This window comes from Macaca mulatta, chromosome 3, assembly GCF_049350105.2.
Source record: "Macaca mulatta isolate MMU2019108-1 chromosome 3, T2T-MMU8v2.0, whole genome shotgun sequence".
Lineage (NCBI taxonomy): Eukaryota > Metazoa > Chordata > Mammalia > Primates > Cercopithecidae > Macaca > Macaca mulatta.
The window spans coordinates 46555515-46580108 of NC_133408.1; the positions used below are offsets into that span (position 1 = coordinate 46555515).

The 24594-nt window shown below is 43.9% G+C and overlaps 1 protein-coding gene and 2 long non-coding RNA genes across 8 annotated transcripts in view; 1 reads left to right on the forward strand and 2 right to left on the reverse strand.

Annotated features, from left to right (window-relative positions):
• Positions 1–3742: 3742 nt before the first annotated feature.
• On the reverse strand, positions 3743–6227 carry LOC144339710 (uncharacterized). The gene is made up of 2 exons (XR_013415067.1): positions 5298–6227; positions 3743–5117 (listed from the first exon to the last, which is right to left on the reverse strand). It is a non-coding gene; the product is annotated as an uncharacterized LOC144339710 (long non-coding RNA).
• Positions 3754–24594, forward strand: part of ARPC1A (actin related protein 2/3 complex subunit 1A) — a 39994-nt gene continuing 19153 nt past the window's right edge. For 5 of the 6 annotated variants that reach the window (XR_013415062.1, XR_013415061.1, XM_015134373.3 and 2 more), the window contains exons 1-4: positions 3754–3845; positions 10905–10997; positions 16268–16372; positions 22409–22631. Coding sequence is in view for 4 of the 6 variants with exons in the window: in XM_015134373.3 (XP_014989859.1) it covers positions 10934–10997; positions 16268–16372; positions 22409–22631 (392 nt within the window). In the remaining 2 variants the exon portion in view is untranslated. Of the gene's footprint in view, positions 3846–10904; positions 10998–16267; positions 16403–22359; positions 22632–24594 lie in introns of all 6 variants that reach the window. The other variant, XM_077996267.1, reaches the window with a different exon arrangement.
• LOC144339723 (uncharacterized) lies at positions 10902–12520 on the reverse strand. The gene is made up of 2 exons (XR_013415080.1): positions 12356–12520; positions 10902–11656 (listed from the first exon to the last, which is right to left on the reverse strand). It is a non-coding gene; the product is annotated as an uncharacterized LOC144339723 (long non-coding RNA).

Below are 24594 nucleotides of genomic sequence, written 5' to 3' on the forward strand. Positions count from 1 at the left end.
CTCCCCTCCCTTCCATTGCCCACTTCTAAGTACCACCTTCCCTGGCACTAATTATGAAATCTAATTAGGGAAAAAGAGTCAGGATGGTGGGAGCAGGGGAAAGCAAATAAGCAGCAAGTAAACTACAAGTCTGCCATTCTTCATGGTCCAGACACACAGCCCTCCTCTGCAAATAACTCACAATCTTCCTGCACCCAACAATTACGGCATAAACACTATTCCATAAAATCCCCAGCAAGCCTTTCTTTGCAGTCGGCTGCTCTTCTGCTGATTCTGCCTGTTGCCTTCTTGTATCTTCCTGCTTTCTCTAACAAATCTGCCTTTGTCTACAACTGTCTTGGTAAATCCTTTTACTCACAAGCCACCCAGACAGCCGCCCCTCACCCATGATACTAATTTTTTAAAAGGTTGAGTCTGCATTTTGGATACTACATCACACATGCCTTAAACACTAAAAGTAACTCACCCTCCTTAGAACCCTGATGGTTGGCTTTTATAGCAGGGCATGATGGTAAACAGGTAAGGCCAGAGCAGGTGGCCAGTCCTGCAACCCTTCCTTGTATCAAAACCCTCAGGTTTCAGGCCAGGTGTGGTGGCTCATGCTTGTAATCCCAGCACTTTGGGAGGCCAAGGTGTGTGGATCACTTGAGGCCAAGAGTTCAAAATCAGCCTGGCCAACATGGCAAAATCCCATCTTTACTAAAAATACAGTAATTAGCTAGGTGTGGTGGCACACGCCTGTAATCCCAGCTACTCCAGAGGCTGAGGCATGAGAACCGCTTGAACCAGGGAAGTGGAGGTTGCAGTGAGCTGAGATCACATCACTGCACTCCAGCCTGGGCGACAGAGCAAGACACCGTCTCAAAACAAAACAAAACAAAAAAAAACCCTCAAGTGTCAAAATATGCTGGTCCTTTTTCTTCAGTTACAGAATAGGTGGTTTAACTTTAAGAGCCCCGCTTAGAGCTGAGATTCTACCATCTGGAATGACTCATAAAATATCAAGTGGGCTGGGTGTGGTGGCTCACCCCTGTAATCCCAGCACTTTGGGAGGCCGAGGCGGACGGATCACGACGTCAGGAGTTCAAGACCAGCCTGACCAACATGGTGAAACACTGTCTCTACTAAAAATCAAAAATTAGCTGGGTGTGGTGGCGTGCGCCTATAATCCCAGCTACTCAGGAGCCAGAGGCAGGAGAATCGCTTGAATCTGGGAGGCAGAGGTTGCAGTGAGCTGAGATCACGCCATTGCACTCCAGCCTGGGTGACAGAGCAAGACTCCATCTCAAAAAAAAAAAAAAAAAAAAAAAGAAGTGAAATGCATCAGATGGTAAGATTTGGTTAGGCTAAACTGGAAAATTCTATTTCAAATCAGAACTAGTGACTAAGAGTAAATGTCTGTTATTTTTCTGGGGCTAACATTTCTTGTCACTTATCATAAAGTCTGGTATTAATTTGCATTTGTCACTCTCGTCCATCCAGATTATAAATTCCATCAAAGCAGTAAGTGTTCCTTGTAAAGAAGTGGGACCTTCATAAACTCCTCTATATACTTGGGAATTGATTCATGTAACTTGCAGACACACAAGAATCCCTGCTTTCCACAACTGCTGTCCTCCCTTTCCCAAGCTGTCTCTTGGAGGCGGTAAGGAATTTACAATGGTCTTCATGCTCCATCTGCTCTATTACCCTATGACCAAAGACTTTGTAACCATGGGGCAGAGTTAAAATTAGTGACTTTCAGTGCAGAGAGTGCTCCATTAACAGCTGGATTCACTAACTCAGTGGTCCCCAATCTTTTTGGCACCAGGGATCAGTTTCATGGAAGACAATTTTTCCACGGACTAGAGGGCAGGGGCAGGGGGAGAGGGGTGGGATGGTTTTAGATCATCAGGCATTAGATTCTTATACGAGCATGCAACCTAGATCCCTCACATATGCAGTTCACAATAGGGTTCACTTTCCTATGAGAATCTAATGTCCCCACTGATGCAACAGCAGGCAGAGCTCAGGCAGTAATGCGAGAGTTGGGGAGCAGCTGTAAATACAGATGACACTTCGTTGGCTCGTCCTGCTCACCTCATGTGCCAATGGGTTCCTAAAAGGCAACAGACCAGTACCCGTTAGCAGCCAGGAGGTTGGGGACCTCTACACTAACTCCAAAGAACATAGCGGGTCTGGTGGGGCACCGTGGCTCACGCCTGTAATCCTAGCACTTTGGGAGGCTGAGGCAGGTGGGATCACCTAAAGTCAGGAGTTCAACACTAGCATGGCCAACATTGTGAAACCCCGTCTCTACTAAAAATACAAAAATCAGCCAGGCATGGTGGCGCGCGGCTGTAGTCCCAGCTACTCAGGAGGTTAAGGTAGGAGAATCACTTGAACCCGGGAGGCACAGGTTACAGTGAGCCGAGATGGCGCCACTGTACTCCAGCCTGAGCGACAGAGCAACACTCCGTCTCAAAAAGAACATAGCGGGTCTGAAATTGAGAGTTTGACAAGTACACCTATGTAAACCTCAACTTACAACCAAGCATTGGGATAAAACTTGTAAATACCAAAGGGAAGGAGACAAGCCCTTGGTTGGCCTGGCACGGAGGGGGGGCTCACACTCAGCACTTTGGGAAGCAGAGGATGGAGGACTGCTTGAGCCCAGGGGCTCAAGACCGGCCTGGACAACATAGGGAAACCTCATCTCTACAAAAAATATAAAAATTAGCCAGGCACAGTGACTCACACTTGTAATCCGAGGGCTTTGATAGACCAAAGAGGAAGGACAGCTTGAGCCCAGGAGTTCAAGACCAGCCTGAGCAACACAGCAAGACCCTGTCTCTACTAAAAAATAAAAATTAGCCAGGCGTGGTGGTGTGCACTTGTAGTCCCAGCTACATGGGGTGCTGAGGCGGGAGGATCGCTTGAGCCCAGGAGTTCCAGGCTGCAGTGAGCTATGATCGCGCCAATGCACTCCAGCCTGGGCTACAGATCGAGAACCTGTTTAAAAAAAGATAAAAAGAAAGAAAAAAGAAAAGCTCTCGAGTAGCCCCATCTAAGGGGGCTGGGGCTGCTCCAGAATTTCTACGGGTTCAAGGGCAGCAGCCTGGTTGCAGGTGGGGATCAGGGCATTTCTCAGAAGCTGCATCTGCGGGACAGGCTCTGTCCTCTGTGAATTGGGGACCTTGCCAAGTTCCCCCAACCCTTTTTCCCTGAGGCGCCATCTTGGGAGCAGGGAACAAGTGATTCTGCCCCAGGAAGGGTCGAGAATGTTCCTGGGGGGCTTCAGGGGTTTTCCACAGAGGGAGCACCGCGGGGGCGGAGGCTCCCTGCAGCGAGGAGCGCTGAGGTCGACTGGCTCTGACCTTGGCTCTCTGAAGGGAGAAAAACAATTGTTTGTCAGGTCCAAGAGCTCCAAAGACCCCCAATCCTCAATCACTCATCTCCTGACAAAAGAACTTGCGAAACTGCCAAGGCGCCACACTTCGGCTCGCGATTGTGAGGTAATTAGTTGAGGAACGGAGTGAGATGACCATGCCGCTTCCCCAGCACTTGCCAGGCGTTCCGTGGGGCCGCATTTCCTCTGAAGGGCCGCCGCCGGTACCAAGCCGATCGGACAGCGTATCCTCCTGCTCCACAGCCTGCCTAGCCCCGGACTGCACGCCCGAGCTGTCCGCATGCGCGGACGGCCCGCGGGGCCGCAACGCGCAGGCGCTGTGGCCACTTCCGGGATCTGTCAGCCGCTCCCTCTGGGCTTCCGTCCTCCGCCCGCGCCCGCCGGAGCCTGTTCGCGTCGACTGCCCAGAGTCCGCGAATCCTCCGCTCCGAGCTCGTCCGGACTCCCCCGATCCCAGGTAACGGCCAGCAGGGGCGAGCGTCTCAACCTGTCGGCCTCTGTTGTCCAGGCCTCGCCCCGGCCTTGGACCCGCGGGGGCAGTGAGACGGGGTCTTAGGCCGCGGGGCCCCGAGGCTGAGGCGCGGCCGGGTCTCCCGGCTGGGGCCTCCTGAGGGGGCGGGGATCCCCTTTCTCCGTGGATCCCCTGGAGCTTCTCTCAGGATGTTCAAGCTCCTAGCCGCCTCCGATGACCGAATTAACGGCCCCTTCTGCGCTCCCAGGGTCCTACTTGCATCTCTGCTGGGGGCATTTGTCACCGTCTTTAAAATTGTGTCAAGCAGAAGGATCTCCCCTAATCGAGCGACCTGCGGGACTTTTCATCTCTTTGGCGCCTACAGTCGATCCCTGCATACAGTAGGCGCCCATAGGATGTTTGCCTGCTCTCTAGGGCAGCCCTCAATCCTTCAGTTATTGGGGAACCTTCCCGATCTCGAGAAAAACCTTCTCCCGAGTTCTTTAAGATTCCCCTGCATGAGCACCGCCTTCCCCCAAGTCAAAATTTCTCCCTTCTCAGCGCTCTTATTCGCTTGTTGGAATCTTTTATGCCAATCCTGGCACCGCCACTTTTGCTGGGTGATCCTGGGAAGATGCTTCTCTGTGCCTGTTTCCTCATCTGCAAGAAAAAGATTCTTACTGTTTTGCTAAGGATGAAATGAGCTTATTTGCGTAAATTGCTTAGAATAGTTCCTGGCCCAGAGTAGGTGATCAATAAATATTAGCTATTATTACTGCTTCTGGGCATTCTATGCATATCCGTCTTCCTTTCCTTTTCTACCTCCTCCACTCTCCCCAAACACCAACCCTCCAGACTTGAAGACCAGAATGGTGTCAGCCTTATTTAAGTTTCTGGCCCCATCCCGGTATTTACAACGCTGCTGGGAACATGAGAGGCACTTAATCAATTATAGCTTAGAATCTTTGATTATAAAGCCATCTGTTTTGCAGCTTTGGAACCTTCTGTCTATGTCAACTCATAGCTTAAATTGCCGAGATTATCTTAGTTCTGCCCTCTCTTCTCAATTTTATCTAGTCTTTTGGTTTTACATAGGGCCTGGGTTTTCAGGTATCTAAAAACAAAAGAGGGGCATCAGTCAGGAAGGTGTTTTTGTCCTGTTAGGGAGTGGGTAACTGTATGGCTGTTGTCTTCCTTTTTGTGTGTGTGTGTCCTGCAGCCTCGACCTCCTGGGCTTAAGAGATCCTCCCACCTCAGCCTCCTGAGTAGCTGAGACTACTGGCATGTGCCACCACGCTGGGCTAATTTTCATTTATTTTTATTTATTTATTTTTGGAGATAGAGTCTCACTCTGTCACCCAGGCTGGAGTGTGGTGGTGTGATCTCGGCTCACTGCAACTTCCACCTCCTGAGTTCAAGCGATTCTCCTGCCTCAGCCTCCCGAGTAGCTGGGACTACAGGCATGAGCCACTGCACTTGGCTAATTTTTTTTTTCTTTTTGTATTTTTTGTAAAGACAGGGTCTCATATGTGGCCCAAGCTCGTCTGGAGCTCCTGAGCTCAAGCTGTCCTCCCACCTCGACCTCCCAAACTGCTGGGATTTGGGGTGTGAGACACCGCACCCAGCTTATATGGCTATTTTCTCCCACAAAGTATTCGGAGATCTTCTGGAGTACATCTGTTAATCACAGTTAAAGGAAGGGACCATTTTGGAAAACTCCTATTTTGGACGGGGAGTGGTGATACTTTGATCTAATCGTCTCATCCAATGCTGAAACAAATCCTACATAAAGAAGTTTAAAATGGTCTGCTGGTGAGGCTGGTGCCTGGACTGGAGCCTGTCTGAACGTTGAGGAGGGTGTGGTGACCTTGTTGGAGTACTTGATGTTGCTAGATTGGGTAATGAGAGTGATTAGGAACTAGGTGAATCACGGTCTTAAAAACTGACCCTAAATAGGGGACGGAAATTCCCACTTGTGTGAATACTTTCAAGCTCCAAAGGAGTAGGGCCAAGAATTTATAGCATATGTCAACGTTTCCAAGCTCAGAGAAACTAACTGGTGGGTTCTATGGTTGGTTTAAAAGCCTTGGGTTGGCCAGGCGCAGTGGCTTACGCCTGTAATCCCAACTTTTTGGGAGGCTGAGGCGGGTGGATCACCTGATGTCAGGAGTTTGAGACCAGCCTGACCAACATGGAGAAACCCCGTCTTTACTAAAAATACAAAATTAGCCAGGCATGGTGGCACGCACCTATAATCCCAGCTACTTGGGAGGCTGAGGCTGGAGAATCACTTGAACCCAGAAGACAGAGGTTGCGGTGAGCTGAGATCGCGCCATTTCACTCCAGCCTGTGCAACAAGAGCAAAACTCCATCTGAAAAAAAAAAAAAGCCTTGGGTCAAAGGAAGAAAGGGAACCTACTGGCATGTATTTTCAGGCTACGCTCTGTACTACTTGCTTTCACGTGTTGTCTCATTTAATTCTCCTTGTGATATCGGTGGTATATCTATTTTACAGAAGAAAAAAAATGATATTTAGACATATCAAGTGACTTGCCCAGGGTCTCATAGCTAGTGTGTGTCAAAAGCCAGGGTTCAAACCCAGCCTCGGCTTCAGAGCCCATGGCTAGCCATACATCAGAATGACTCTGTATTCTGTGTGATAGATAAAGAAAAGGGATGGGGGGGCCGGGTGCGGTGGTCATGCCTGTAATCCCAGCACTTTGGGTGGCCGAGGCGGGCGGATCACGAGGTCAGGAGATCGAGACCATCCTGGCTAACACTGTGAAACCCTGTCTCTACTAAAAATACAAAAAAAATTAGCCAGGCGTGGTGGCAGGCACCTGTAGTCCCAGCTACTCGGGAGGCTGAGGCAGGAGAATGGTGTGAACCCGGGAGGTGGAGCTTGCAACGAGCCGAAATCGCGCGCCACTGCATTCCAACCTGGGTGACAGAGACTCTGTCTGAAAGAGAGAAAGAGAAAGAGAGAAAGGAAAGAAAGAAAGAGAGAGAGAGAGAGAAAGAAAGAAAGAGAAAGAGAGGAAGAAAGAGGAAGAAAAAGGAAGAAAGGAAAGAAAGAAAGAAAGAAAGAAAGAAAGAAAGAAAGAAAGAAAGAAAGAAAGAAAGAAAGAAAGAAAAGAAAAGAAAGAAAAGGGATGAGGAGTTCCTGACATTTTTATTTGTTCCCTTTTCTCCCTCTCTAGCTCTCTTAAGACAAAACTTTTCAGATTTCACTTAAACATTAATCATAGTTTAGAAATTATAATTATCACCCTATGACAGAAGGTACCCTTTCTTGGTACATAATTCAGGCTATTAGGAATTTCTTCTGCATTCACTGGGTTTCATGAATGCAAGCTGTGTTTGCTAGGTGCATTCTAAATTTGACAAACATGAGTGTTGTCTTGGCCTACAGACTTAAAATAGCCACCTGATTATAAAAGAAGTACAGGTCTTGAGTGTATGTCCAAATATGGAACTTGAATGATATGGCAAAATTAGAAATTTTAGAAGCAATTACACTGTTGTGTAAATGGCCACCTCTTTTGAAGTCTTTGCTACATTGCTTATAAAACTGAGTTGAACATGAGAAAGCCTTTTGTCCGCAGCTGTACTTTTCAACTGGACGTGAAACATATACTTTATGGCACACAGATATTTGCATCAAATTACTGATTTGCAGACCAATTTTATTTTTAGTTAACAAATAAGCTTATCAAATGTGGCTTTTGAACTAAAGCACTTTTAATTAAGGAGTTATTTTATGACAGCGTGTTATTTTGAGTAGCTGTAACTAAAATCTGTTGTGATGGAACAATTTGGAGTGAGCATCTGATATCAGAGATAAAGAGAGAAGCATGCAGTGAGCATCTGGAAGTTCTTTTAAAAAAAAAAAAATTAAACATTCTCATTTGAATTCATTTAAAACTTTTTTAAATTGCCAATTCCTAAGCTTTTTCTCTGTGAGTTGTAGTTTGCTTTCTAGACTGTATGAAAGAAGAAAGTAACGACTTAACTATCTTCACTCTTAGAATAGAATATGAAATACTAGCATTTCTCTGCCAGTTCAAGATATTGGATGTTTTTTATTTAAAGTTGCACTTACCTTTGGGTTCCCCCCTCCTTTTTTTTTTTTTTTTTGATACAGAGTCGCCCTCTGTTACCCAGGCTATAGTGCTGTGGCACCATCTTGCTTCAGTGCAACCTCCGCCTCCCATGTTCAAGAGATTCTTGTGCCTCAGCCTCCCGAGTAGCTGGAATTACAGGTGCCTGCCACCATGCCCAGCTCATTTTTGTATTTTTAGTAGAGACGGTTTCTCCATGTTCGCCTGGCTGGTCTGGAACTCCTGGCCTCAGGTGATCCACCCGCCTCGGCCTCTCAAAGTGCTGGGATTACAGGCTTGAGCCACCGCACCTGGCCTGGGTTCCTTTCCAATTAGCAGAGGTGCTATTTCTGCTTTCTAACTGAGATTGATTTCTGCTTTGTCAGCTGAACTTTCATTGTTCACTTTACAACCTTCTAGTGGCCCTTCCATTCATTTCCTGCTTGCATCAGAATTCATGTCTCACATTCAGCCTCCACCCTGGGTTAACATGACATGTACTTATGTGTGTTGAAACTTGAGTTTATAGTGAGGGTGCCTCCTGGAAATGATAAAGTTGGGGGTAGAGGAAGGCTGGCTGCATTTTGAAAAATGTTCCCATTTCAGGTAATGGTTGCTTCTTCAAGTGTATCTAGATTTGGGTACCTATAAAATAGAGAATTTTTAATTTAATGTTTTGCAGATTCCTGCTTTTCATTTAGTTACAATTAAAAGTTTGAAAAGTATTATCACAAACACCTACATACTCTTTGCCTCGATTCACCAGTTAGCATTTTGCCACATTCACATTCTATATATTTTCTGTCCTGAACTGTTGAAAATAAGTTACAGTGGCTGGGCATGGTGGCTCATGCCTGTAATCCCGGCCCTTTGGGAGGCTGAGGCAGGTGGATCACTTGACAGGCAGAGCAGCCTGGGCAACATGGTGATACCCCATCTCTACAAAAATTACCTGGGCTTGGCGGTGCATGCTCGTATCCACAGCTACTCAGGAGGCTGAGGTGGGAGGATCACTTAAGCCCAGAAGACGGAGACTGCAGTAAGCGTAGATTGCACCACTGCCCTCTAAACCTGGGTGAAAGAGCAAGACCCTGTTTCCCCTGCCACCCCCACAAAAAGAAAAGAAGTTACAGAAGACATCATGATACTTCATCCCTGAACACTTCATCATTATCTTTGTCTCCTAAGAGCTAGGATATTCTCCTACCTAATGTCAATACCGTTATCTTACCTAAGAAAATGAAAATAATTCCATATGTAATATCTAGTTTAAATTGTAATTTTCCCTGTTGTAGAAAATACATCTTTTCTGCCCAATTTAAAATGTAGATTATGGGCCAGGCATGGTGGCTCACACCTGTAATCTCAGCACTTTGGGAGGCTGAGGAGGGCGGATCACTTGAGGCCAGGAGTTCAAGACCAGCCTGGCCAACATGGTGAAAGTCCGTCTCTACTAAAAATAGAAAAATTAGCCGGACCTGGTGGTGCACACCTGTGATCCCAGCTACTCGGGAGGCTGAGGCAGGAGGATCACCTGAGCCCAGGAAGTGGAGGTTGCAGTGAGCTGAGATGGTGCCGCTATACTCCAGTCTGGGCAACAGAGTGAGACTCTGTTTCAGAAAGAAAGAAATAGATTATAATCAACTTTCACTTATCAAATTTGGTTTTCATAGCTCTCTAGAACAGTTCTCGCCCTGCCTCCATATTGCTATTTTTGGAATAGTCCAGGCCAGTTATTCTATAGAATGGCACACACCCTGGCTTTAACTGTTTATTTCCTCCTTGTATTGTTTGACCAGTTCGTTTACCCTTTATTTCTTGTAAACTGAAAATTAGGTCTGAATCTTGATTGGGTTTAGAGGAAATATGTTTGAAAGAAAGACTTCACTGATAGGTTGACCATATTCCCAGGTTTCTCCAGGATAGCCCTGTGACCTGTTGTGTCGGCATAACCATTGTTTATTTTTGCTCTCAGAAGTGTTCTGATTTGGATGGTAAGTTAAGTCACTATTTATAAGTGATGATGTACTTCATGTGGACTACCATCAGGAGGCCCATCCAGTTAGATTGATCCACTATTTATAATACTGAGTTTGATCACGTGGTGATTGCCAGATTTCTTCAATGTAAAGGCATCTTTTTCTCTTTGTAGTTAGTAAGCAATCTGTGGGATAGTAATTTGAGACTAGGAATATCCTGTACCTATGACCCTTAACAGAATAAATTCCACATTAGTTGTTACAATGCTAGATTTATTCAGACGGTTAAGTTTCGACAATGAGACAGATTTTTTTTTTTTTTTTCTTGAGGCGGAGTCTTGCTCAGTCACCCAGGCTGGAGTGCAGTGGCATGATCTCGGCTCACTGCAAGCTCCACTTCCCAGGTTTGCCATTCTCCTGCCTTGGCCTCCCAAGTAGCTGGGACTACAGGTACCTGCCACCACGCCCGGCTAATTTTTTGTATTTTTAGTAGAGACAGGGTTTCACCATGTTAGCCAGGATGGTCTCAATCTCCTGACCACCACGCCCGGCATTTTTCTTTTTTTTTTTTTTTTTCCTTGAGACAGAATCTCGCTCTGTTGCCCAGGCTGGAGTGCAGTGGTATGATCTCAGCTCACTGCAACCTCTGCCTCCTGGGTGCAAGCAATTCTCCTGCCTCAGCCTCCCTAGTAGCTAGAACTACAGGTGTGTGCCACCATGCCCAGCTAATTTTTATATTTTTAGTAGAGACGGGGTTTCACCAGGTCGGCCAGGCTGGTCTTGAACTCCTGACCTCGTGATCCACCAGCCTTGGCCTCCCAAAGTGCTGGGATTACAAGTGTGAGCCACCACGCCTGGCCAGATTATTTTTTAATGGGAGAACAATGTTTTATTTCTGACCATCTTAAGATCCTCAGACAACTTAAACATTGGTTACTTACCTTTTCCCTATTGTACAAAATGTTTTTTGTTGTTGTTCATTGCAGCTTTCTCTCCTTTGAAAACACTAAGAATAATGTCACTGCATCAGTTTTTACTAGAGCCAATCACCTGTCATGCCTGGAACAGGGATCGTACTCGTAAGTATTTTATTAACTTTGCTTTTGTATTTTGGTACCTTTGGTACATCTCATCTTTAGACACATTTGGGGCTCACATATCTCAGTATCACATGTGCAAGGAACATACATCTATTATGTACATTCAGAAGGGAACTAAGTCAGTTCTTTGGTTTACAGATAGATAAACTAAGACCCAGAGTGAAGGAAGGGCTGTGCAGAGGTTACATACCAAGTTCAGGTTTAGTCACAGCACTAGGACCTAGAATAAGCTGTTTCAGAGACAAGCGGTTTGTTCCTGAGCTACTCAGAGCTTTATTAACTAGTATTTACTGTGTTATTCATAAGCAGCTTGAGTTTCTCATTTTCTAGCTCCAGCAAACTAGAAAGGGATGGAGAATGCTCTTAGAAGTAGGCACAGTCCAGCAAGCAAAGTGACAGATAATATAACAAGATGAGGCTGCATGCAGTGGCTCATGCCTGTAATCCCAGCACTTTGGGAGGCCAAGGCAGGCAAATATCTTGAGCTCAAGAGTTCAAGGCCAGCCTGAGCAACATGGCAAAACCCTGTCTCTGCAAAGAAAAATACAAAAAATGTGTGTGTGTGTACATATATACATATTTTGCTTGTTTGTTTTGTTTTGTTTTGTTTTTGAGACAGAGTCTTGCAATGGCACAACCTCAGCTCACTGCAAACTCTGCCTCTCGGGTTCAAGCAATTTTCCTACCGCAGCCTCCTGAGTAGCTAGGATTACAGGCATGTGCCACCACTCCTGGTTAATTTTTTTATTTTTAGTAGAGATGGGGTCTCACCATGTTGGCCAGGCTGGTCTCGAACTCCTGACCTCAAATGATCTGCCTGCCTCGGCCTCCCAAAATGCTGGGATTACAGGCATGAGCCTCCATGCTCAGCCTTGTCTGTCTTTATTACAGACATCATAGTGTGTATAAAGTAGTATCTCATTGTGGTTTTGATTTGCATTTCCTCCATGAGTATTGATGTTGAACATTGTTTGACATGCCTGTTGGCTATTTGTATGTCTCTGGAGAAATGTCTATTCCGACATGTCTGCCTAGTTTTAAATAGGGTTATCTTTTTATTGTTGAGTCATAAGAGTTCTTTATATATTCTGGCTGCAAGTCTCTTATCAAATATTTTCTCCCATTCTGTGGGTTGTCCTTTCACTTCTTTGAAGGTATTCTTTGACACACACAAGTTTTTAATTTTGAACAAGTTGCCAGGCACGGTGCTGTAATTCCAGCACTTTGGGAGGCCAAGGCGAGAGGATCGCTTGGGTCTAGGAGTTCGAGATCAGCCTGGGAGAGATAGTGAAACCTCGTCTCTACAAAAAATAAAAATTAGCTGGGTGTGGTAGCACGTGCCTGTGGCCCCAGCTACATGGGAGGCTGAGGTGGGAGGATCACTTGAGTCTGGAAGTCCACGGCTGCAGTGAGCCATGTTCATGCCACTGTACTCCAGCCTAGGTGACAGACCAAGACTCTCTTTCTCAAAAAAAAAAATAATAATTAAATAATAAAAATACAGAAAGAGCAGAATTGGAGAGAAAAAGTCCAATTTCGCTTATTTTTCTTTTGTTGCTTGTATTTCTGCTGTTGTATCAAAGAAACCATTGCATAATCCAGGATCACAACGATGTGTGCCTATGCCTATGTTTCCTTCTAAGAGTCTTAAAGCTTTAGTCCTTTTATGTAGGACTTTGATCCATTTTTAGTTAATTTTTGTGTATCCTGTAAGATAGGGTTCCTTTTGTATGTAGATATCCAGTTTTCATGGTTTTTTTTTTTTTCTTCTTTTTTCTGTGTTTATTTATTGAGACAGAGTCTTGCTCTGTCATTCAGGCTGGAGCGCAGTGGTGCAACCTCAGCTTACTGCAGCCTCTGCCTCCCAGGTTCAAGTGATTCTCGTGTCTGAGCATCCTAAGAAGCTGTGATTACGTGCATGTGCCACCACACCCGGTTAATTTTTGTATTTTCAGAAGAGACAGGCTTTCACTATGTCGCCTAGGCTGGCCAGGAGTTCGAACTCCTGGTCTCAAGCAATCCACCTGCCTCAGCTTCCCGAAGTGTTGGCATGAGCCACCATGCCGGCCAAGATAATCAAGTTTTTCCCGCACCTTTTGTTGAAAACTATCCTCTCCCCATTTAATTGCCTTGGCACCCTTTTTGAAAATCAACTGACTGTAAATATGAGAGTTTATTTCTGGACTCCCAATTCTATTCCATTGTTCTTTATGTTTATCCTAATTTCAGGACCAGTGTGTCTTGATTACTGTAGCTTGGTAGTAAGTTTTGTTTCTTTTGTTTTTTGTTTTTTTTTGAGACAGAGTCTTGCTCTGTCGCCCAGGCTGGAGTGCAGTGGGGCAATTTTGGCTCACTGCAAGCTCCGCCTCCCAGGTTCATGCCATTCTCCTGCCTCAGCCTCCCGAGTAGCTGGTACTACAGGCACCTGCCACCACGCCCGGCTAATTTTTTTGTGTGTGTTTTTAGTAGAGATGGGGTTTCACTGTGTTATCCAGGATGGTCTTGATCTCCTGACCTCGTGATCCTCCCGCCTCGGCCTCCCAAAGTGCTGGGATTATAAGTGTGAGCCACTGTGCCCGGCCCCGCTTGGTAGTAAGTTTTGAAATCAAGAAGTATAAGTTCCAACTTTGTTCATTTCAAGATTATTTTGGTTATTGTGTCGCTTGCATTTCCATATGAATTTTAGAATCAGCTTGTTAATATCTTTTAAGAAGTGAACTGAGATTTTGACAGAGATTGCTTTGAATCTGTAGATTCACCATCTTTTTAAAGCATTTCAGGGCCGGGCATGGTGGCTCACACCTGTAATCCCAGCACTTTGGGAGGCCAAGGCAGGTGGATCATGAGGTCAGGAGATCGAGACCATCCTGGCTAACACGGTGAAACCCCATCTCTACTAAAAATACAAAAAATTAGCCAGGTGTGGTGGCGGGTGCTTGTAGTCCCAGTTACTTGGGAGGCTGAGGCAGGAGAATGGCCTGAACCCTGGAGGTGGAACTTGCAGTGAGCCGAGATCGCGCCACTGTACTCCAGCCTGGGTGACAGAGCAAGACTCCGTCTCACAAAAAGAAAAAAAAAAAAAAAAGAGCCTGTGTATTGGGTGCTTGAATATATATAACCTGGCAGGATAGTGAATTTAGAGCATGTGCTTTGTAACCATCTCACAGAGCTTCATAGCCAGCTTTCCTGGATCTTCTGTTTCCACTTTCCCATCTAAAAATAGGCTTTTGGAGTATTTCCAATTATTTTTAATACAGATGCAAGCTATCATTGTCCTCATTTAAACTACTTGATAAATTCAGCATATTAAGTCAACATTTTTTTTTTGACATTGGAATTTGAAATTTATAACATTTTCCAGGTTTAAATTTGGACTTCGCTTTTGAAATCTCTATATCCATGTGAGAAAGTTAGAGAAATATATAACTAGTTTTCAGAAAGCAATCTTAAGTCCTTAGGATTTTATAGCTAGATATTTACCTAGTTCCACAGTTTTATCTGTAAAGCAGATAGATGTAGCTTTCCTAAGGAGGGTAGGAAAGTGAGTGTAGGTGGGGACTATTCATGACTGGCCTAAAGCTTGGATCATAGGTCCTAATTTTTTTTTTCTTTTTTTTTGAGACAGGGTCTCACTCTGTCACCCAGGCTGGAGTGCAGTGATGCAATCTTGGCTCACTGCAGCCTCTGCCTCCTGGGATCAAGCGATTCTCCTGCCTCAGCCTCCTGAGTAGCTGGGACTACAGGTGCGTGCCACCATGCCCGGCTAATTTTTGTATTTTTAGTAGAGACGGGGTTTCCCCATGTTGGCCAGGCTGGTCGCGAACTCCTGATCGCAGGTGATCTGCCTACCTCATCCTCCCAAAGTGGTGGGATTACAGGCATGAGCCACCATGCCCAGCCCATAGATCCTAATTTTAATTTTAAGAAACCAATAAAAAGAAAGAGGGGCAGGGCATCTTGGCTCATGCCTGTAATCCTAGTGCTTTGGGAGGCCAAGGCAGGAGAATTGCTTGAGGCCAGGAGTTCAAGACCAGCGTAGGCAACATAGTGAGACCCTGTCTCTACTAAAAATAAAAATTAAATTAAATTTTAAAAAAAACAAAACAAAAAACAGATGAACTAGAAAGGGTAAAAAATGATATATGAATATAGGTCTAGTATCCCTTATCTGAAATGCCTGGGACCAGAATTGTGAAATCCATCCGAGCCCAGTGGCTCATGCCTGTAATCCCAGCACTTTGGGAGGCCGAGGCAGGCAGATTACCTGAGTTCAGGAGTTCGAGACCAGCCTGACCAACATGGAGAAACCCTGTCTCTACTAAAAATACAAAATTAGCTGGGCGTGGTGGCACATGCCTGTAATCCCAGCTACTTCAGAGGCTGAGGCAGGAGAATCACTTGAACCTGGGAGGCGGAGGTTGCAGTGAGCCAAGATCGCGCCATTGTACTCCAGCCTGGGCAATGAGAGCAAAACTCCATCTCAAAAAGGAAGAAAAAGAAAATCAGAAATCCAAAATGTTCCAGAGAGCATTACGTTTTAGCATGACCTTTTGAGTGTCATGTTGGTACTCAAAAAGTTTTGGATTTGGGAGCATTTCAGATTTCAGGTTTTCAGATTATGGATGCGCAACCTGTATGAGTTTTTAAAAAGTCCGTTTTGTGTATTATATTTTGGATTAGTTCAGGAAATTACTCTTGAAAACAAAGTATTGTGATCTATATTGGCTTTATTGTAAAGGAGAAGTTCAGTATAGTTTATCAGCAGAATCAATTTTTTTATATAAACTAGTTGTTCCAGCGTGGGTCCATGATAACAGTAATGGAAGTCCATAAACTATTTTCAGCATTTCAAAAAGACCAACAGAAATTTAGATTTAGCTCTAATAATATTCCACAGGTGAATGAAACTGTCAAATATTTTTACCCTGATCTAAATTTATTTTGACTAGGTATAGTAACATTGTTTATTTTTTGCTGGTTAGAATCATTAATTGACAGTTGTACATGTCTCTGGGAAAATGAATTTTTAATCTTAGTTTTCCTGTAAAGCATTATAAAATATAGGACCCAAGTAAAGTTAAAAAATAAATAAATAAAAGGAATTCTTCAGAGGTGAATTTGAGAACTACTTTTTCAAAAGTTTTTCTTTTCCTTAACTACAGTCTGCTTTTAAAACAACTGTGACATGTCTCCTTTTTGGTGACAATTTCAAGTTCAGGTGTTAACTGTTGTTTGAATTCTGTCTCCAGAGATTGCCCTCAGTCCCAATAATCACGAAGTGCACATCTACAAGAAGAACGGAAGCCAGTGGGTGAAAGCTCATGAACTCAAGGAGCACAATGGACACATCACAGGTAAAGGAAGATAGCCGTGAGCTTAGTGTGGTATTTCCAAATCAGGCACTCTTCCTTTTAGATAAGGAGCCTGGCCGGGCGCGGTGGCTCAAGCCTGTAATCCCAGCACTTTGGGAGGCCGAGACGGGCGGATCATGAGGTCAGGAGATCGAGACCATCCTGGCTAACACGGTGAAACCCCGTCTCTACTAAAAAATACAAAAAACTAGCCGGGCGAGGTGGCGGGCATCTGTAGTCCCAGCTACTTGGGAGGCTGAGGCAGGAGAATGGCGTGAACCCGGGAGGCGGGGCTTGCAGTGAGCTGAGATCGCGCCACTGCACTCCAGCCTGGGCGACAGAGCGAGACTCCGTCTCAAAAAAAAAAAAAAAAAAAAAAAAAAAAGAGCCTAATAAACCCAGTTGGCCATTTTTTTTTTTTTTTTTTTGAGACAGAGTATCACTCTGTCGCCCAGGCTGGAGTGCAATGGCGCAATCTCTGCTCACTGCAACCTTTGCCTCCCAGGTTCAAGTAATTTTCCTGCCTCAGCTTCCTGAGTAGCTGGGATTACAGGCGCGCACCACTGTGCCCGGCTAATTTTTTAATTTTTAGTAGAGACAGGTTTCACCGTGTTAGTCAGGCTGGTCTCGAACCCCTGACCTCGTGATCCACCTGCCTCGGCCTCCCAATGTGCTGAGATTACAGGATTGAGCCACTGTACCCAGCCCATAGTATTTAAAGTCATGCAGCACTTACTGAATTTCCTTAAAATTTTAGAGAAAATACTGTAATAATGATCTCAGTTGTTAAGTGCTTCTTGTAGCCCCAGTTGGTACCTAGCACTCTACTGTTGCTATGGAAAGCACTGAACCTACCCTGAGGACTAAACAGCTAAAATTAGGAGATGAGACGTGAAATTGAAAGCTAGATAACATGAAAATGTAGACAACATGAAAACGTGAGCCAAACTGTATTTCCAAGTGTCTTCCAAAAGTTTCCTTTGTGTTTTCAGGATAAGGAAGACTTTCCAGAATATTGAAAAGAACAAAGTAATATAATAAACACCCATATCAGATAATTGCCACCAGAATTACCAACTTTTTCCCTGTGCCAGGAAGTAATTTCTTTTCCTGTATCAGGAAACTTAAGGAAAAAGGATATAATAATAAGGAATATTATTCTAGGTAATGGTAAAGTCACCTCTCACCAGCAGTTCTATTCCTCTCCCCTAGAAGGCAGACTATAATTTGCTATGACACCATTCCAGTCCATTTTAATATATTTACATACACACATGTTCATAAACAAGCTTAGGCCAAGCACAGTGGCTCATACCTGTAATCCCAGCACTCTGGGAGGCCGAGGCGGGAGGATTGCTTGAACCAAGGAATCCAAGACAAGCCTGGGCAACATAATGAGACCCCCTCTTTACAAATAAAAAAATTAGCACAGCGTGGTGGCACACACCTATGGTCCCAGCTACTTGGGAGGCTGAAGTGGGAGGATCACTTGAGACAAGTAGATCAAGGCTGCAGTGAGCTGTGATCACACCACTGCACTCCAGCCTGGGCAACAGAGCAAGACCCTGTTTTCAAAAGAAAAAAGAGAAAACAATCTTTAGGACTATTGGCTAGTATTTTTTGAAGCTACATAAATGGCATGATATTATGCATCTCTGGCAGCCTGCTTTTGCATTCGTGATTGTTTCTGAGATCCATCTATGCTGCTGTCTAGATCAAGTTGATTCCTTTTAACTACTCTTTAGCATTTTATACCTCACTTACTTACTCTTTCCTCCATTGAAGGACATTTAGGTGGTTTCAATTTTTCCATATTACATGGAAGTGCTGAATAGGCATCCCTTGATTTCTGTACGTATGCGTGAATGTTTGTAGATGGTAGATGTGTTAATACCATAGGATATGCACATCTGCAGTGTTGCCAGGCCTCATCAGATTGCCGTCATTCCCACTTGTCCTGTATGAGAGTGCCCGTTTTCCCACACCCCGCCACATACTTGAGGTGATAAGACTGATGAATGCATAAAAGGTTCATCCGTTGCTTCTGTAAGTCATATTTTCCTGATTAATGGAAAAGATGAGCATACTTTCAGACGTGTATTAGCCATGAGAGTTTTTCTTCGTTGTGACTGTCCTGTTCATAAATCCTGATCATTTTTTCATTGAGTGTTTGTCTTTTTCTTTTTCTGTTTTTTTGTTTGTTTGTTTTGAGGTGGAGTCTCATTCTGTCATCCAGGCTGGAATGGAGTGGTACAGTCTTGGCTCACTGCAGCCTCTGCCTTCCAGGTTCAAGCAATTCTCCCGCCTCAGCCTCCCGCGTTGCTGGAATTACAGGCACCTGCCACAATACCTGGCTAATTTTTGTATTTTTAGTAGAGTTGGGATTTCACCACATTGGCCAGGCTGGTCTCGAACTCCTGACCTCAAGTGATCCGCCTGCCTCGGCCTCCCAAAGTGCTGGGATTACAGGTGTGAACCACCGTGCCCGACTTTTTTTTTTTAAGACAGGTTCTTGCTCTGTTGCCCAGTCACCCAGGCTAGAGTGTCATGGCTCACTACAGCCTCAACCTCCAGAGCTCAAGCGATCTTCCCACCTCAGCCTCCCCAGGGAGCTGGTGCTAAAGGTGTACGCCACCACACCTCGCTAATTTTTTTGTAAAGATAGGTTTCACCATGTTGCCCAGGCTGATTTTTTATTCTTTTAGTTGGACTCTGTAATTTTACCTCTAATCACCTAAAATACTGATGAGCTTAGAGATCTCCTTACCCAAATAAGAGAACTTAGCATGTTTTGCTATTCTGCATCCTTTACAGAAGTTGTCCTGCATTCTTCAGCATAACTCACGACCACCCTTGCTTTGACCAGTGATTTGTAAATAATGCTCTTGAGTACCAGGAGCTGAATATATTTCCAAACCAGCGCCAAAGACAGCGTTTCTATTTTTGTCGCTCTTCCTTTCCCACAACCTTATTTCTATTAGCTTTGGCCTATTTTCTTAAGTTCCTTTGCCAGTGGCCTCATAGGCTAAGAATAAGAATACTCATATTTTAAATTGGAATTTTAGGCCAGGCAGGTGGCTCACACCTATAATCCCAACACTGTAGGAGGCTGAGGCAGGTGGATCACCTGAGGTCAGGAGTTCGAGACCAACCTGGCCAACATGGTGAAACCCTGTCTCCACTAAAAATACAAAAATTAGCCAGACATGGCAGCAGGCACCTATAATCTCAGCTACTTGGGAGACTGAAGCATGAGAATCGCTTGAACCCAGGAGGCAGAGGTTGTGGTAAGCCGAGATGGCGCCATTGTACTCTAGCCTAGGGGATAGAGCAAGACTCTGTCTCCAAAAAAAATTAAAAATTAGGCCAGGCACAGTGGCTCACACCTGTAGTCCCAGCACTTTGGGAGGCTGAGGCGGGCAGATTGCCTGAGGTCGAGAGTTCGAGACCAGCCTGACCAACATGGAGAAACCCTGTCTCTACTAAAAATATACAAAATTAGCCGGGCATGGTGGCTCACGCCTGTAATCCCAGCTACCCGGGAAACTGAGGCAGGAAAATCGCTTGAATGCAGCAGGTGGAGGTTGCAGTGAGCTGAGATTGCGCCATTGCACACCAGCCTGGGCAATAAGAGGGAAACTCTGTCTCAAAAAAAAAAAAAAAATTCAATTGGAATTTTAGCATTTAAAAGGAAATACTTTTAAATGACAAAAGACAAAGATGAAAGACGAAAGAAATTGCCAAAAATGTGAAATATTTAGTTATGTGGTTTTTTTCCCTCTACTTCTCTTTTGGGGTTCTTTGAACTTGGGCCTGTTTTCTGTCTAGCTGCTCACATGGCATTTTTTAGATCTGAAAAAAACTTGTTTGAAAAATCTAAATATAACTCTGGGGCAAGAGATCAAGGATCAGACATATTTTCTCAGAAAGATAGTGATTTTAGGGGGAAAAATATTTTCTAAAGCATTCTAGAAGAAAAAACTAGTCCATACTACAAAGAAAAGAAGTGTGGCAAACATCAGGGATATCATAGTTCTGAGGTTTTATTCTTTTGTGTTAAATATTTGATTGTTCACCTTTTTAAGAAACATGTTTTGTTACCATGGAAAATTTTAAACAGATTTAAAAAAAAAATGCAATAGTGTATAATGAGCCCTTTATACCCATCACCTAGATTCCACAATTATCAAGTAACGGCCAATCTTGTTCTCAATTCACTTTCTCCTTTCCTGTACTAATTTGAAGCACATCCCAGACATATTATTTCACATTTCAGTTTGTATCTCTAAAAGGTAATGATTTTTCTTTTTAATAATAATAAATATTCAGACTTACACCTGTAATCCCAGTGCTTTGGGAGGCTGAAGCGGGCAGATCACTTGAGCCCAGGAGTTCAAGACCTGCCTGGGCAACATGGTGAGACCCCATCTCTACAAAAAGTTAGCCAGGCATGGTGGCTTGCACCTGTAGTCCCAGCTACTCAGGAGGCTGAGGTAGGAGGATTTCATGAACCTGGGAGATTGAGGCTGCAGTGAGCTATGATTGCACCACTGCACTCCAGTCTGGGTGATAAAGTGAGACCCTGTCTCAAAAAAAAAAAAAAAAAAAAAAAAAATCTAAAATCTAATAAAGAGGACTGCAAGCAAAATTATCTTGTAATGAATAAATAAAATACACATCACTTAGAGTACAGTCTCATATTTTTTTCCCTTCAGTAGTACAAAAAATTGAGCTGACATTTCATGTGGGTAAATGAATGAATAAATTAAACTCTTCATACTAAAGTCACTATGACTTATGGGTAATTGAGCCTTGGATTTATATTTGTCTTTTTTCCATATACATGTCAAGAATGCTAAGTATTAATTTTTAGAGAGAGATCTGTAATAAATATTTATTAGTAATATTTCTGTACTTTTTAATGTGAAATTATATTTCTAGAAAATAACTCATCAAGGCCAAGTGCAGTGGCTCACGCCTGTAATCCCAGCAATTTGGGAGGCCAAGGCGGGCAGATTGCCTAAAGTCAGGAGTTCGAGATCAGCCTGGTCAATATGGTCAAACCCTGTCTCTACTAAAAACACAAAAATTAGCTGAGCGTGGTGGCATCCACCTGTAATCCCAGCTACTCGGGAGGCTGAGGCAGGAGAATCACTTGAACCTGGGAGGTGGAGGTTGCAGTGAGCTGAGATCACGCCATTGTACTCCAGCCTAGGCTACAAGAGCAAAACTCCATCTCAAAAAACAAAAACAAAAGCAAAGAAAATACCTCATTAGTAAATGTTAAATGAGTCATGGTAAATTTTGCTCTTAGTATATAAGAAACTGACCTTGACTTTGGGATTCTTCACAGAGGTACCAGATAAGTAAAGTCTCATCAAATAAGAAAAGTAAACCTTAAATTCAGATACACATTTAGGTATCTTCCTGGTTTAGATGCAAAGATAATCAAGAATTTTACAGAACCTGCATCATGTAGAAAAGGTTTTCAGTATGGTTCAACTGACAGCAACTTTCAGAAAAATATATGATGAATCACAATATATATTTCCTCCTTTACACTAAAGATTATTTTTATTTACCCTGTATGCTGTTTTAGTTGAATGCCATGTAGCAGACTGTTGGTTAATATCATGGAATGAGGTCTGTTAATGAATGAATACAGTTATTTTCACACACAAAAATCTAATAAAGAAGAAAGAAAAAAGTAATGAATCTTGAGATCTTTAGAAGTCTTAGAAATGTGTGAATTTTCTGGGTCGAAAGAATGCCCCCATTTAGTTTTGTAAAGTCTGTAATTATAAAACAGCTCTGTTCTACATGACCTCATAGATAATCCTGAGTCCCAGATGCTTTGCAGAGAAGCATCCTTGCCTTTCCTTGAGGCCGTGATCAGGACATAGATGGGGGGAAGGATGTGCCTGGGAGGAAGGTCCCAAGACCACATCTCATCCTGGCATGCCAGTGCCACCCACCTGCCTGTGCTGCAGTTGTTTGTCATTGACTGGGCAAAGCAGGTGACCCACATCTCACTTGCAGGTATTGACTGGGCTCCCAAGAGCGATCGCATCGTCACTTGTGGAGCAGACCGCAATGCCTATGTCTGGAGTCAGAAAGATGGTGTTTGGAAGCCAACCCTGGTGATCCTGAGAATTAATCGCGCAGCTACTTTTGTGAAGTGGTCCCCCTTAGAGAACAAATTTGCTGTGGGAAGTGGAGCACGACTCATTTCTGTTTGTTACTTTGAGTCTGAAAATGACTGGTGAGTGACATCTGAACTTTTTCTATCCCTCTCTATAGAATTTACATTTGCACTGCTGTGTGAGAAAAAACTCTGGTTTTTTCTCATCTGGAGTTGTGTGGTTTTTTTCTCTGAAATTCTTGATGCTGTCTGAGCATTTTCCCTTCTGATGTGCATGTTAAGTTAAATCGCATGTTTTTTATATTAACATAGAGCTATTGTGTCCATGTTCTGTTCTCACTCTATACTGCACATATTGCTGTTTTCTTACTCTCATATACAAATAATAACCTTGAAAGAGTCTCTGTTCCCTGAGGAATTTTTTTTTTCACACGATATCTATGTAGGATTCCTACAGATAACAATGTTCTTTTTTTTTTTTTTTTTTTTTTTTTTGAGACAGAGTCTCACTCTGTTGCCCAGGCCAGATGGAGTGCAGTGGCACGATCTTGGCTCACTGCAACCTCCACCCCTCGTGGTCCAAGCAATTCTCCTGCCTCAGCCTCCCGAGTAGCTGGGATTACAGTCACCTGCCATCACGCCCGGCTAATTTTTGTAGTTTTAGTAGAGACGAGGTTTCACCATCTTGGCCAGGCTGGTCTTGAACTCCTGACCTTGTGATCCACCCCCTTGGCCTCCCAAAGTGCTGGGATTACAGGTGTGAACTACCACGCCCAGCCAGTGTTCTCCTTTCTTTAAAGCTTATTTGCCAAACAACTCTGTGTCTTGATGTAATATTTTACTTGTTTAAACTATTGAAGTGAAAACTCACCAGAATCGTAGAAGTCTAATCAGGCTATTGTACATTTTTTAAATAAATCACTCGTAGCTGACCCAGTCAAAACATAGAGGTTGACTTTATGACCAAAACTTATTTTAACTACTCCTTCCTGTTTATTTTGATAAGAAAACAATTATTCTCCACCCTGGCCAAGATGGCGAAACCCCATCTCTACTAAAAATACAAAAATTAGCCGGGCACAGTGGCAGGCGCCTATAATCCCAACTACTCGGGAGGCTGAGGCAGGAGAATCATTTGAACTCAGGAGGCGGAGGTTTCAGCGAGCCAAGATCATGCCATTGGGCACTCCAGCCTGGGCGACCCAGTGAGACTCCATCTCAAAAAAAAAAAAAAAAAATTGTATTCTACCTGGCGTGTGTTCAGCATGACTGGTAAATATCCTTCAACATAAAGTTGTCATTTAGTACTATACTGGCAGTGTTTGTGTTTCTACTAAAAATAGCAGAGTATACATGACTCTTTGTAGCCGTTTTGTTATTTGTATTCTGCTGAAACTGAAAGGAGGGGATTATCATGTTACCTTTGTAATTTAGTAAAACTTCAGAAATTTTATTCTTCGAAAAGAGATTGGGAACTTGCAGTAAAATTGAGTTATGGGCCGGGCATAGTGGCTCACGCGTGTAACCCCAGCCCTTTGGGAGGCCAAGGTGGGTGGATCACCTGAGGTCAGGAGTTTGAGACCAGCCTGACCAACATGGAGAAATCCCGTCTCTACTAAAAATACAGAAAAATTAGCGGGGTGTGGTGGTGCATGCCTGTAATCCCAGCTACCTGGGAGGCTGAGGCAGGAGAATCTCTTGAACCCAGGAAGCGGAGGTTGTGGTGAGCTGAGATTGTGCCATTGCACTCTAGCCTGGGCATCAAGAGTGAAACTCCGTCTCAAAAAAAAAAAAAAAATTGAGTTATGAATTTGAAACATGTTTTTCTTTCAAATGTGTATAAATCAAGGCCAACAAAATGTTACCTGCTAGAAACGATTTAGAAGTTTCATTGTAATGGGATAGGAAACTAAGTTCATTAATATTCCCTCAAGGCTAAACTTTATGTCAGCTGGTACTCCTTGCAATCTTACAAATTTCTACAGGAAAGTTTTCTTCCAAGTTAAGCTTCAACCTCAGTAATTGTTTACTTTTTTTTTTTTTTTTTTTTTTGAGACGGAGTCTTGCTCTGCCGCCCAGGCTG